At 37.2% G+C, this 13,974-nt stretch overlaps 1 protein-coding gene across 5 annotated transcripts in view; it reads left to right on the forward strand.

Annotated features, from left to right (window-relative positions):
• Nucleotides 1-13,974, forward strand: part of LRBA (LPS responsive beige-like anchor protein) — a 415,388-nt gene that overhangs the window by 93,410 nt on the left and 308,004 nt on the right. For all 5 annotated transcript variants that reach the window (XM_087736323.1, XM_087736322.1, XM_087736324.1 and 2 more), the window contains one exon: nt 9,310-9,443. In XM_087736323.1, the coding sequence (XP_087592449.1) occupies nt 9,310-9,443 (134 nt within the window). The remainder of the gene's footprint in view (nt 1-9,309; nt 9,444-13,974) is intronic.

Consider the following 13,974-nt stretch of genomic DNA (forward strand, 5'->3'; position numbering starts at 1 on the left):
TTAGCTTCTTACCTTTTCTGAAGTATAGTAGACGCCATTGTCTTTTACTACGCTTACTGACTTTTACCTCTCCAGGATTCCCCAAAACAACAAAGAGAACAAAAGGATGAATCCCACAACACTTGCATTCCTGCCTCTAGAAAAGCCTTAGTCATATCCAGAGATCCTGCAGTCGATCTGGTGCAAGGGAATCCCTTGTTACCATACCAGTATCTGATCCTCTGCTTATTCCGAACTTCCTCTGGCTCTGATGTCTTTGCAGTCTACGGCTGCCTTGCTCAAACTAGCAAACTTAGATGAGCCAAGGAAGGAGGGCAGCTCTGCCAGGGGTATGGATGCAGCTGTCACAACATGTCTTCTCAGCTCAGATTGCCATATCACTAGTGGGGGAAGAGGTGGTGGTGGTGGTGGTTGTCTGGCTAGATTAGACACAGATGGTGTATGCTAGCGTTTGGCCCCCTTGCTCTTGTCTCAAAGTGTGTTCTGCTTGTGATGCTAAACAGGAGGACTTGTTTTGGGAGCAGTAGGAGGACGGAGGCAGAGAGAGGAAAACTGGGAGAAAAGGGATGCTGAATTAGGACTTGTCACGCCTCTCTCCCTGCTGCTACCCAAGTGCTTTTAGCACTTCCCCATTGAGGTCTATCATTGCCCTTTACAGCAAGTGGGGAGTTGATGTGGAATAGTATAATGTTTTAGTCTGTGGCTAATATTTTTCCTCAGGAAAGTCTTATTGTTCATTGCTGAGTGGTGGAGGTTTGAACCACGAAATAACATTTGTCTGGAGATCTGGTACAGGAGTGCATGTTGGATTTAGGAATTATTTTTTAGCTGTTGCTAAAACTGAAGGTTTGTGCTGCCTGTGCAAATCTAATTTGAATTGGTGTAAAGTAGGGTAACTAGACAGGAAGCAATTGGGCACTTGCAGTCCTGATTTCTGACATAGGTAGACTATGCCTACAAAGCCTTCTTATCAGAGGAAGCTGTGCAATTTAATTTGATAACATGTACCCTAATGAAATACTAGGCATTGGTAGAAGCGCTTCAGTCACTTGCAATTCTGTGTTCTTTTTTCTGTATAGTTACAAAGTCACGCAAAAAATGAAAAAAAAAAACCTTAAATTGCAGTGTGGTTTGTAAAGCAAGTCACTGAAAAGTTGAACTACTTTCTTGTTTTGCCCTTTTACTTTTCCAGTGACACACTGTCCCAGATGGACTCTTCTCTCCTTTTCCCACCTCCAAAGTGCCAGCCGTTTGTAACCACAACTCTCAATATTCTCTCACTTAACCTTGAGACATAATTACTATAGCAGACACTGAAAGTAAGCTAGTCTGGTGAAAGAATATATATATAGAGAGAGAGAGGAGTGAAAGGGGTGCATGGACTGGAGCAGTAGACAGCACCATGCTTGTGAATGGAAGAGCAGAGGGTAAGGGGTTTTACAGGGGTTTATGTAGCTATCTGGACTGCTCCACAGTGATAACTTGTGGGTATTAGTTTCCTATGGCTTTTTATGTTTAGTGGGTGGGGCTAAATATGTGAGGAAGAGTTCATTAACTAGTATCAAATACTTTGTCCTTCAGCAGTTGCACATGACCTCGGTATGTCAGTGGCTTTGTGTTTCTAGGTGGCTTAATTTGTCGTTTCCTTCCTTTTGTGGGTATGTCAGGTAGACAAAAGTGTACTTAATGATGCAGAAGTCTTACCTCTAGTCAATTATCATCTGGTAGAGACATGCACAATCTTGGATCTATGGTAAATACATTGATCTATGATAAGGCATGTTGCTAACTAGCTGATAAATCAGTTAATCAAAAATACAGAATAACTGTGTATATGAAACATTTGTATTTAAAATTATATAGACAGGAAAGTTTCATGACCCTTGAAGGTGACTGTATCTTTATATAGTGTGAGTCTGCTTAAAACACAAGTTTATGTTCTGAAATGACACCTAGTGACAACAGCGGGATGGAATTGTACCAGGGAAAGGAAAATCTTTTTACAAGAAACTGTAATAGAGTTGGAAAGAGTAGCTCCTATCTCTGGGGTAGACAAAAATACTAAGGTACATTGGGAAAGTTTAGAAAAACAGGCTTGGGGATGCCCTCGATTTTCTGTGTCTGGTTTACATTTAATGTATTGTTTGATGGCGAACACAAGTTCTGTGAGTTAACTTTTTTTTTTTCTTTTTAAAGACACTTTGTTAAAAGTTGTTCCCATGTAGCAGTTTACCAGTGGGGTATCTCTGGGAATTTCAAAGCATCTCTCTGATCCTGCATTTATCTCAGGAATGCTGTGTCAGAAATCAAAACTCTCCTCATATCTTAAGGATTATCAACTTCCCAGCCATAGCTGGAGAGTATACAGTAACAGCTATGTGAGTGAAACCTTACTGAAAGGCTGCCAGGTTGCAAGGCTTTGCAAACAACTAGGTGTATGTGTTCATTCCCATGCCAAATATCTTCCCCTTATCTTATGTGAAGATGCAATCTTGTGATTAGTGGGTGCCAGGGGTTTATCATGATAAAGTTCAAGACTTGCATTGGCTTTTTCCCAAGATCCATAGGGACATGAATTAATGTTCTAATTTCAGTGTGTCCTAAATCAGCAGTTTTCTTATTTAGTAGTAATCTTGTAGGAAAAAGAGGGGGGGCTAATGCAAGCAAATTTAAATAAAACAGAAATAAAAATAACCAAAGCTTAGGATAAAAAAAAAAAAAGAGATGACATTTCTCTTAAGTTTGTCTAATAAAACCCATAACCTATCACTTGGTGATAGGTTATTGTGCAATTTAAAATAAAACCTTGGTCTCTCCTGGCTTCTACTGCTCTTTGTGGAAACATTCAATAATCATGTCATTATAGGAAGCTGATGCTGAGGGTTCAGAGGAATATAGGCTCTTAAATCATGGTCTTGTACCATAGAGCTTAAATCTGCAGCTAAGCTGTAACTTACAGAACAGATATGTTAATAAGCTTGTTTATCTTTCTGGAACATCGTCTATAAGCTGCTTAGTTTGGCTCGGCCTACGTTTACGCGTTTGTCAGTCAGTGGCAGGCATGTGCCTTTGTAATGGTTGGTTGTGGTATTTCAGCTAAATTTAATCAAAGTTCTTTTTTTATATGGAATGAATACATTTTAGACTTCATTGATTTGGGCCTCAAGTGCAAAAAGAGTAAACTTGTTGTTGACAAGATTAAGTCTACCAGGTAGAGGTAGAGACAGAATATGAGAATGGGGGATCTGTAAATCAAGGTGCATATGCTGTGATGGAAAGCTCAGCTCTTTTGGCACACCAACAATTTGCATTCTGCAGGGGCGGAAGAGGCAAACCATTTGAAGTCTTCTCCCTGCTAAGCTGATTTTAAAGTTCTCTTACAAAATTGATTGTATTCTTTCTATCATCGCTTCTCTCCCTGCCCTCCTGATCTCTCATGGTTTTGAGAGTCTCTTATTCTTTCTTTCTCCCTGGGTATTTCAAGGGGGACATAAGAGAATGGGTATTATCTACAGACAGCAGAGCCCATAGAATGACACTGACATGGCAGGCTGCTTTCCTGGCTCACAAAGTAGAGGTAAAAATAAGGCTCTGATCCTCTTTTATTGGTCTTTTGCTCATTGCATAGGCCGGCAGTGGGCATTGTTCTGGTAGTCTGGAACAAGACTAACTGCTTTTGGTTTTGAATTAAAACCATTATCCCATAGGGAAACAGACAAACAGTCACCTGTGTTGCTGTTCAGTGCTAAAAAATGGAATGCTAAGAATGAAATCTGTATAAATTCCTGTATGTCAAGAGGAATTAGAGCTCATGTGAGTATTTTTAAATTATAGTGAGGTCATCAGTTTGGCCTGGCCCGTGTTGTGTTAGGAATATTTGACGCACACCCAAGGAAAATTTGTAACTTGAAATATATTTCAAATTAATTGCAGACTTGCCAACTTAAAAAAAAAAAAAAATGTTTAGGAAAATGTACTCAAAATTTAGGAGATATTTATAGATATTTTGTATCTTTATATTGAAACACAAGAGCCAGTGATCTGAAACCAAGAAAGCTTTCAAGAAGTAAATCCATATAGAATTTGGCAGAATAGATCGTTATTGTGTAAGCCTTTGTCTGTGATGGAAGTCAGTGTTCAGCTCAGTGGTCTGTGCTCATTCAGCAGTGAATAACTGTCTGCAACACGAAGGCTTCTTCCACTTCAGCGTAATTGGGACTAATAACACACTGACCTTCTGGCTAAGATGTATTTATGGTTCTCGCTATGCCTGACCTATGTTTTTCAGTTCATGTGCTGTAAATTCCTACTTTAAACCTTAAATATTTGATTTTAAATTTAAAAAAGGCAAACATCTAATATAGTCGTATAAATAAAGCAACTAAACTATCATTTTTACCATAGTGCTTGAGGTCTGCTTGAAATACACCTTAAGAATATTTTTCGTGCAATTTTTCTAGTTTATTTTATTTCTCCTGTATCTGAATATTATGATAATGGATGTTATAATATACAAACGTAACCCAAAAGTATAGAGTTAGTCGAAATGGTGCGAGAATTGAATATTAAGGAGTAAAATGTATAGACGGTTTTCTTCTACGTGACGCGTCTCTACCCATGTGTGAGGTTGCTTAATGTATGTCACTATTCTGATGAAAGTAATGCATGATTACAGATGTTTTTTAAAACAGATTATTTTTGTAGATCTAAGGAAATATACTAAAGGCCACTTATTGATATTTTATTCCCGTGTAGCAATATTTAACTTTTTAAGAAATGCTTATCGATTTAGCTACAAAAAAGGACTGTCTTATCTGTGTACTCTTTAAAAGCAAGTGCCCTATTACTTGAGAGAAGTTGAAAGCACATTAATTTTTAAGATGCTTTCCTGACAAATTTACCTGATTTAATAATGTGCTAAACACTCCATGTTTTCCACATAATTTATTTACTACAATATTTAATCTTGATTTTCCACTGTCTCATATATTCTTTCTGCCAGTTGCATTCATCTTACTTATATTAGCATTTAAATAATCTTTTGAAAAAGGAACACAAAGAAACATTGATGGTCAATGGCAAATATTTCTGTTTGAACACAGTTGCATTTCCACCTAAATATTCAGAGAAAATATCATATTAGTACACAAAGAAGGAAAAATGTAGGAATTCCAGAATGTAAATAAAGAAACACGACCAATGTTTGTGCTTCAAATATCTTAATTTGCTTTCTGGTATGTGGTAAATATGAATCTCTATGTGATTGCCGAGCCATACTCTCATACCTTGAAGAAGGCCTGGAAATGGAAGGTCCTAAAACAAATCCTGCAACTGTAACGTCGGTCAGTTGCACCGTTGAAAGAGAAGACACACATAGTAGTTGACATTATATTACAAATAATGCAGCAATGCGTAGCTATAAAGTAATTATGTTAAGATGCTTCGATGTTTTGGTTTCTTGTTCTTGAGCTATTTTAAAGATATTTTTTTTTTTTTTGAATCAGAAGGTCATGGCAACTGTCCAGAAGACAGACAGAAAGTACATTCAGGATTTGGGGTTTCTTTACATCACGTTTTTGGACAATATCCAGCGCTGCTTTTGGCTGTGTGCTTCAGATTGACACAGCTGTTGGGAGAAGGGACCTTCTTTCCTCACCAGAAATGCTGTTTGTTTTATTTTGGCTGGAAAAATCGGAATCATTTCAGTTGACTGTTGAGATCACTATCTAAAATTCTGTTCAGAACTAGTCTGAGGCTAGAAAACAGCTTTATGGTGAGTTGTTCAAAGCCTCTGTTTTCTTTCAAGGTTCAGCAATTTCTCCAGCCCCTATACTGTTGCCTTTTATCTTGCTGAATAGTTATGGAGCACAGCAGAAGTCTTTGGCTGTGGTGCATCATGAACACTCTGAATCCTTACGCAAACTTGGAACAGAGGGGACCAAGATCTAACGTGACTTTTAAATATAGGAATTATCGTAGAATTTATGAAGTACATTTAAATTTTTTTATTTTAAATTTTTTTTAGCTAAAAGCAAAAACTTTTTTTTAGTGGGATACGATAAACAACCTAAGTTTCTCAGAAAACTTTGTGAGAGTCAGTGTCTCTTGCTCAATGCATGTGGTGACTGTGTCTGGAATACACATGTGCACACCCGTGTGTACTGTTCATAAGGTAGCATACGTTCACCTGTATTTCGAAGTCTGAAACCTGTACTTATTCATTGTTATTCCTTGAATCAAAGCAAAAGGAATGAAGTTGGGTAATTAAAAAAGAGAGAGCTGTTAGCAGGCTTTTACTTTGCAGCTGTGTATTAGTGCCGTATTCCTGGCGCTAGAAATCAGAGTATCTTCTTTAAAGTGGATGCTATTGCTAGATACTGAACGTTATAGTGGAAGCATTAGAATATAATTCCTTTTTTATGGAAAGTAGGTTACTGAAGATGAGAGTAGCAGCTGTACTTGTATTCCTAAACTTCTACAGATTTGAAGGTGAGAAGGTATACAAAAGATCTTAAAAAGCAAAAGGGACTGTTGTGGTCGTTTTACGGCTGTCTGTCACAGCCCAGGAAAGAAGGAAAAACAAAAAAAAACCCAAAACGTCTAATTCCTTTGCTTGAATGCAGCTCTTCTTGGGTAGCTATGGGGAGTCTGAAACTACTCCCTCAGTGCAACTACACTTAAGCATGCTGAAGGTTAGTAGAAGTTTACAGGAAGGAATGATAACATATAGTACTGTGTCAGAAACAGCACAGAAAATGGAAGACTGTTGTAGCTGGGATTTCTTTTGTCTCCACTCGCTGTCAGCTGCAGATGAGCAGCGTTAAGGTAACAGCTCCATCTGCACACAGGCTTCCTTGCTCCCATGCAGTTCCAGAACTGTTACTTGCCCTGTGAGGAGCTTCTTGTAGTACTGCTAAAAATTACCCCTGTTCTAAAATTCCTTCTTGATCCTTCACGTTCATTTCTGTATTTTCATCTGAAAGGGGGCAGTTCTAATATATGAAATCAGTTAAGTTCAGCCATTTATGTGTAATTTTTTTAACTTGCGGGTCTGGCTTGCCCTTTCAGACTTAAAATACCACCTGTTTTGTAGTTCCTGGGGCTCTTAGTAGAGTCAGAGAGTAGGATCAGTAGTGTTCATAGGCACTCAGAGGACACAGTCATTCTGATTTGATGTTTTGAGAGAGTTCTGATTGACTTGAAGCCCTGGAAACAGAAAACTTCTCTATAAGATTTGTTTTTACCCTCAAGGTAATTTGGTGTTTTCCGATTTAAAATTAATTACATGAATGATATGTTTTGAACAGACACTACCTATATGTGCACAATTGCTATCTACATGTGCACCAAGATTTGTCACTAAACATTCTCCCATATCACCTCTCATCCAATATAATTGTGTCCGTATTAGTTAGCAAGCAAATGGGTAATTGTTTCTGTAACACAGTAGGTGTGCAAAGAAATATTTCCAGCTCATGCACTGAGATCTCATAGAGTCCACATGAATAGACATGTATTTGTAATATGTCTGTATGATTTGGGTTTAATATTATTGATCAATATTTCTTGAATTGGATAGCTACATGGTAAAAGAAGTTAACCTGTAAAGGAACACACCTGGGCTTCAGTACTGGATAATGAATGTTGGAGAAATGTCCAAAAGTTTACTATGTGTGGGTGCATCTTGTACGCAGTAAACTTGTATTAATTTCCCAGCCCCTTACAGGTATTTGAATGTGTGTTATAAAATAGTAGTAACAGTTTGCAGACAGTGAATGTCACAGAATCTTGAGCGAGCAATCTCCTCCTTATACCTGGGTGATGCAAAATGAATTGGTAATGTGGCTATAATTTAGAAGGCAGTCTAAATATATGAATATTTTTTTTTGTGCATTGTTCATGTTTCAGGGAAACGGACACGAACGTATGAGCAAAATTCATGGTTTAGGCACAATGTCTTGACTTGGGGCTCAGGTGTTGTTGCTTCTATTTTTTTAGTGTATAGTTAACATTAGCAGTCACCCTTATAATGATATGACATGTACTGCCTCCAAGTATGGTCCCTGCCTACTCCTGCCATTAAGGAGGGTTGATTTAATCAGTAACGTGGTCTAGGTTCTATGACATGCTTTGGACTGAAGAAGGGAGTCAAATACAGTCCCTTTTTCCCATTCTAGCAAGAACTATTTTAGAGATATTTGAGAGAACTTTGGTTGTTATTACCACACCTGAATTTGGGTCAAGTTTATAAGTTACTTTATTTAGAAAATGAATATTTTAAAGCTATTAAGGGAGTACTTTCAGTGTGTAGTTATAGTACTGTCAACAAAAGATGTGATTAAATAAATTGAACGTTGAAGACTTTCGGCTTACAGTTAACACCAGGTAATTAAAAGTAAGCGCTGCTGTGGGAGTGCATTATATATCAGCTGTACTCTTTACCTCATTAGCTGGGTTTTTGCATGTTTATGGAGCTAACTTGCAATTAAAAATGCCTTTAACGTATGCTTAACAAGGCCTTTTAGGTATTTGGAATAAAGTACTACAATTTAATTGAAATTGGTACAGCATAAATAGATGTCTTGGTAACATGTGAGATAAATCTCCATGCATATCTTATCACTTTGCATCTTTTCCTCTTGTGTAATCTTTAATGCTGACTATAAGGCCTGACATTTAACTTGTATAAAAGATGGAGATTCTCTCTTCAACTCCAAAGAATGTTTTGATTTCCTATACAAGTAGAACTTGATTGACAAGATATACTCAAATTCATGCCGTAGCCATGTTTTTAAGACGTGTGAATGTGTGTGCATGCGGATATGCGTTAGGATGTTTTTAGCTATAGTATATCCTTCTTCAATTAGTCTTCTGTTCTGCATTAGAATACCAGAATTAGTATACTCTCAAGGCAATCTTCAGTGTTGATAATTTATCTTAATGTTTTCATTTTGAATACCGTGATATCTTTTGTAAATAGTTGCCTGAAGTTTAAAGCCAAATCTTAGGGAAACTAAGGTGAAAAGTAAAACCTACTTTCAGGTCACTTATCCTGTTGATCTTCTAACTGTGCTGCTTTGTGAGGGATTTTGCAGAAGTGGATGAGATATTAAAGTGTACCATAAAAACAAAACAGGGGTGAAGTGTCCTTTAGGTTAACGTAGATTGCCAAAGATGATGGAAAAAGAAAACAGGGAAGGAGTGGTACTTTTGCACGACATAGAAGCGTATGTGCTAGTTGCGTAAACAAGGATCATGGTGTGTGAACCTTCATACAGTATTATTTACTAACTTTTTGTCTTCACCTAGGAGTGTCGTCGTACCACCGAAGAAATCAACTGTTTCCTCTTCCACAGCTGCTATGAGTATTCCTACAAATGCTGTCAGTGTGGTTTCTTCTTTAGATTCAGCCCAAGCCCCAGATTTGTCAGGAGAATCTCCTGGTGAGTAAGGGTAAATTAAATAACTTGAATCCCAACCCTTCCCCTCTTTCTTCTTCCTCCCTCACCATTCACTCCGAATACGAATGAACAAGTTTTTGTTATGTGTGTTTTTGTTGTGTGTTATGTGAAGGTGAGATGTTTTTCAATAGTTATCCGTATCTCAAAACACTGTAGATAAGAACAATTGTTTTTCAGACATCAAGTCATTAGTTACCTTCTGTTGTAATACTGATTAGTGTGTATATATGTCTATATATAAGTCTTGCTTATACTAAGAATAGATACTTACTGCTGGTTGTATTTTGTTAGGGGGAAATGTGCCAATAATCTGGGAAGATGGTGTTTTGCACTTTTTTTTTTAACTGCTGGAATGTATGTGGTATAACATGTCCTAAGTTACCAAGTGGACAAAAGGACCTTTGAGACCTTTGTATCTTCCATACTACTTTGTGTGTATCTTTGTCATATGCCCTCACATAGCAGCTTGCAGGCCTGTATTCGGTATCCGTGCCTCTAAGAAAGACCAGTGTCAGATACTTTACAGGAAAACAGACATGACTCTAGGTTAACCAATTGTCAGTGACATTAGATGGGTTCATGAGTATAAGAATTCATCCTTCTTGATATTTTCCGAGAGTTTATCCCCCAGATCATAGTTTTGATGCTGTAGCAACACAAATGTAAAAAATAATCTGTTTATAAATTAAAAGAAAAAATACAAAAGTAGTGTTGTGTTTAAAAAAAAAAAAAAAAGCTTTGCTAAACTCTGGGGCTTCTCCTTTTGCTTTCATCTAGCGGAACAAATGCAAATGTCTGAGCAATATTTGTTATAATTTCAAGATTTCTCACAGTTTTTGTAAAGCGGGCATGCTATATTAACTTGCATTTAGTATAAATATGGTATATTCTAAAGACTACTTTTTGTTACAGATTTTTTTGTTATGTAAAATATAAGCTTATTTAAAAATTGTAGGGTATTTGTCCAAGGATATAGGTGTTAGTGCTAAGTAGGACGGAAAATTATATACAAGTGTTTCCAATAGCTTTAGCCTGAGGTCAGATTCAGCGTTGATACTGAACTAATTGCTTTGGACAGTTTTTTCAGTGGGGACAAAATTGAGTAGGTTGTTTATAAGCAAGTGGTCCTTTGAACCCTTAGTCTCTCTGGTCATTCCGTGTGAGATAAATGATGTTTAACCTTATATGCTGTGTCAAAGGCATGCGTTTCTACTTAGCCATGTTTAAGTCACAAGGCTGTGTAGGATCTCATAATTGTTTGTGCCCATGAAGTTTAACGTCAAGACTTAGAACTGATTTGCATCTTAATCAAGGAAATCTCAATCTCTGCCTGATTATTGGTGTTTCTTTTCAATGGTTGAGTTTCTTGCTTCCTGTTTTTGTGAACTTATATCCAAATTGCAAAGACTGAGAAAAAAAAAATGTAATCCATTGTCATGTCCTCTAGTACTCGTGTGTCTGGAAGGTATTTGTTGCCATCTTCAACTGCCCATTGCATTTCTTGGGAAAATCAACAAAGTTTTGTTCCAGCCACAATAAAGGAAAACAAAAGCTATTGAAATGTAGTATGTTCTTATTCTTTGCAAAAGGGAGAATCCGTTTTTTCACTGAAATTGCAGGAGGTAGCACTAGGCTAGTCTAGGAGTAATGTTTGGACTAGGAAAATTAGCTGTCTTTTAAAATGTCGCAGATCTTTGGGAAGACTGGCTCTGAGCAGCTAATCCATTTTTAAAATAATAAAACCTTACCTACATTGAAATTGTTTAAAATAATTGCTAATTTGTTAACTTCTTACTGGTTTACCCAGGTTAGATGTGGGCTTAATTAGTACAATTTCTGAAGTCAGTATTCACTTGCTTTTAATAGAAACAAAACAGATGACCATTGATTTTCAGATTTAGTCAATCTTTTAAGAACGTATAGATGAAAAAATAGGTGCTCCTGTCCCTGTAGAATGTATAAGAAATCCAGACAATAAACAATACTGATGTGGTTTGTAACTGTGTGACTTCCAGCATGTCTGGGAGTTTTGGCAAAAATTGGACATGTAATCTGAACTGATATGCATAAAAAGAAACTAATCAGGATTAAAAATAGTAGACGTGTTTAGACTGGCAATCTAATTAATTAAAAGAAAAAGTAAAGGGATAAATGAAACCATGCCTTAAACAGATTAAAACATGAGACTGTTTCTTTTTTTCCCCAGTAAAATAATGGCATGGAAACAAAAATTTTGCAGAGTTGGAGTGGTTTACGTTTATGTTGCTCATGTAGATTGCACATATCTAAGTTTGAAATAAAGTTCTATATAAGGCCTTCAACTTCTTTATTTGATACAAGTAGCAATAAGCGAGCTTCCTATAAAACCAGAATATAATATATATAATTTTCCCCTGAGTTCAAATCACATGTTCTTTCACTAATTTTTGTTCTCATGCAGCAGAGAATCAATACATTGTTCTCATTTTTTTTCAGCTAATGTTCATTGTAAGTCTGTTTACTTTTATAATTAAGGAAAAAAAAAAAAAGAATTAAATCCTTCTTGAAAAAGTGCTGAGACTAGGGGTTCATGTAGTGAATATGAATTTTGGGCTTTTTCACATTTTATATGAAGACTATTTATTAAACATGATTACTACATTTAAAAATACATTTCAGCTGTTTTTTCTGAAGTCAAAGAATTTTTTAAAGTGAGTTTTGTATGCATTTGTTTGATATGTTTTAAAAACTGATTAAGCAAACAGTACCTTAATATAATAACATATAATGCTTTACTGTGGAGACTTGAGTCAATTTACTCCAAAACAGAGAGGAAAGGGAGATACAGACATTAAAATGGGATTAAACAGCAAGTGATAGTGTTTTAGTTGGAATGTGTACATAAGCATAATTTGGGAATAAGTTTTATATAGTGTGTGAGCATCCTCCGCCTGTAGATGTGATGTCAAAATTGCTTGGCCAAGGTAGGATCTGTGTTGAAATATTAGTCAGTCTGTGTGGTTCCAGATGCCTCTGTTGCCATTTGTGTGTGCTCGGAATTCATCAGCCTCCTTACCAATATTTTTTTCTGAAGTTTGCATCTTGCCTTTAGCTCAAGGTCTGTGAGTATCTCAGATATTTGACCCTTAAGATTGTCCTAAGCTCATATCAAGTGGATGTGACATGTCCTGGCCTGCCAAATACAAAGTGTTGACAAGTTGGAAAGATAACCATCTAAGCTCACTCTGTTCCTCTGATACTTTGAAAGAGGGTGAAAACACGTTTTGGCCTCAGACAGCCTGGCCTTTTCGAAGGAGAAGTTTCTTCACCTTCATTCAAGCTGCAGAGTATTTCACAGCACGAAAAACCTTTCCTGAATACAAATGTGCCCCTTGTGGTCTAAACTTGCCTGTCAGGATGTTGCTGATGGCTGATACTTGGGTTGTTGGTCTGCTGGAATTGCTACGCCAATTGTCGAAAGGTCTCGGAAATGAATGGAGAAAATAAAGTCCCCTTGTGGCCCATGTTGTACCAGTCACTTGTCTCTTACAGAAGGTGGTATTGAGCAAAAGAGCATATTTACTAGTAATAATCTAAGGAGGAGGAATTTACTTGAGTTGTTTCTTCCTTGGATTGGCTCATAGGCTGAATGTGAGGTTTGATGCAGAGGTTTTACGCACGCTGTGTCCAGCAAGGGCTATTGGAAAGGCAGGGCTGATGTTTGGATAGGCAGGACTTGGCGGAGTAGTCTGAGCTTTTGTGAATGTGCTAGTGGGATGCTTGTGTTTTTGTTTGTCACTTAGTTTTCCTTTTAAATGTTTCAGTTACAGTTGTAATGTTCTGAAGTGGTGTGAAATTTTTTTGAACTGTTTTGCAGTTTGCACTCCCACTGTTTTCTCTGATGCTCTGAGTTTCTCTGTTTAGGTACTTGAAGGATTTCACATACATTTTATTAGTGCTTCACTCTAAAGAATGCAATTTTGAGGCTTTAACTGTTCAGTTTGCAAATTGTTGTTCAAATATAATTTTTATAAAGAGGGAGTATGAAAAGTCTGTAGGAAGCAGGAGTGAATTGCATCTTGTCCTTACTGACACTCGGAGTGTAGGAGACACGGAGAAGTTCCACTCAAATTCTGTTGCCTGCCTCCTCCCCCTCTTACTTGAAGTTCTTTGAGTTTCCCTTGTTTTGCCTCTGAGCCACACGGAGTTGCCAGCAGGATTTCTGCTTCTCCTGAGCAGAGACACGGGCTGTTCCCCGAAGTGTGAAGTCATAAACAAGGCCACGTCAAAGGCTGAGGTGGAAAAGGAGGTGGATGCTTGGAAGAAACCTGGGAATAAACAGTAACAGTAGATTAAAAAAAGGAGTTGCGACTCCTGAATTCTAGTCCTACATATAGGAAAATGTAAATTTTCTCCCACGGTTGGCTTGTTTTGCAAAGGACAATGGTATTCATTGATTTTTATACATAGGTGAAAATAACCTTCAAGTCTCGCAATGAAATAAGTTAGCGGGAGACAAGCTAAAGTAAGAAAA

The sequence above is a fragment of the Nipponia nippon genome, unplaced genomic scaffold (assembly GCF_047370975.1).
Source record: "Nipponia nippon isolate SJK-2023a ecotype South Korea unplaced genomic scaffold, ASM4737097v1 scaffold_6, whole genome shotgun sequence".
Lineage (NCBI taxonomy): Eukaryota > Metazoa > Chordata > Aves > Pelecaniformes > Threskiornithidae > Nipponia > Nipponia nippon.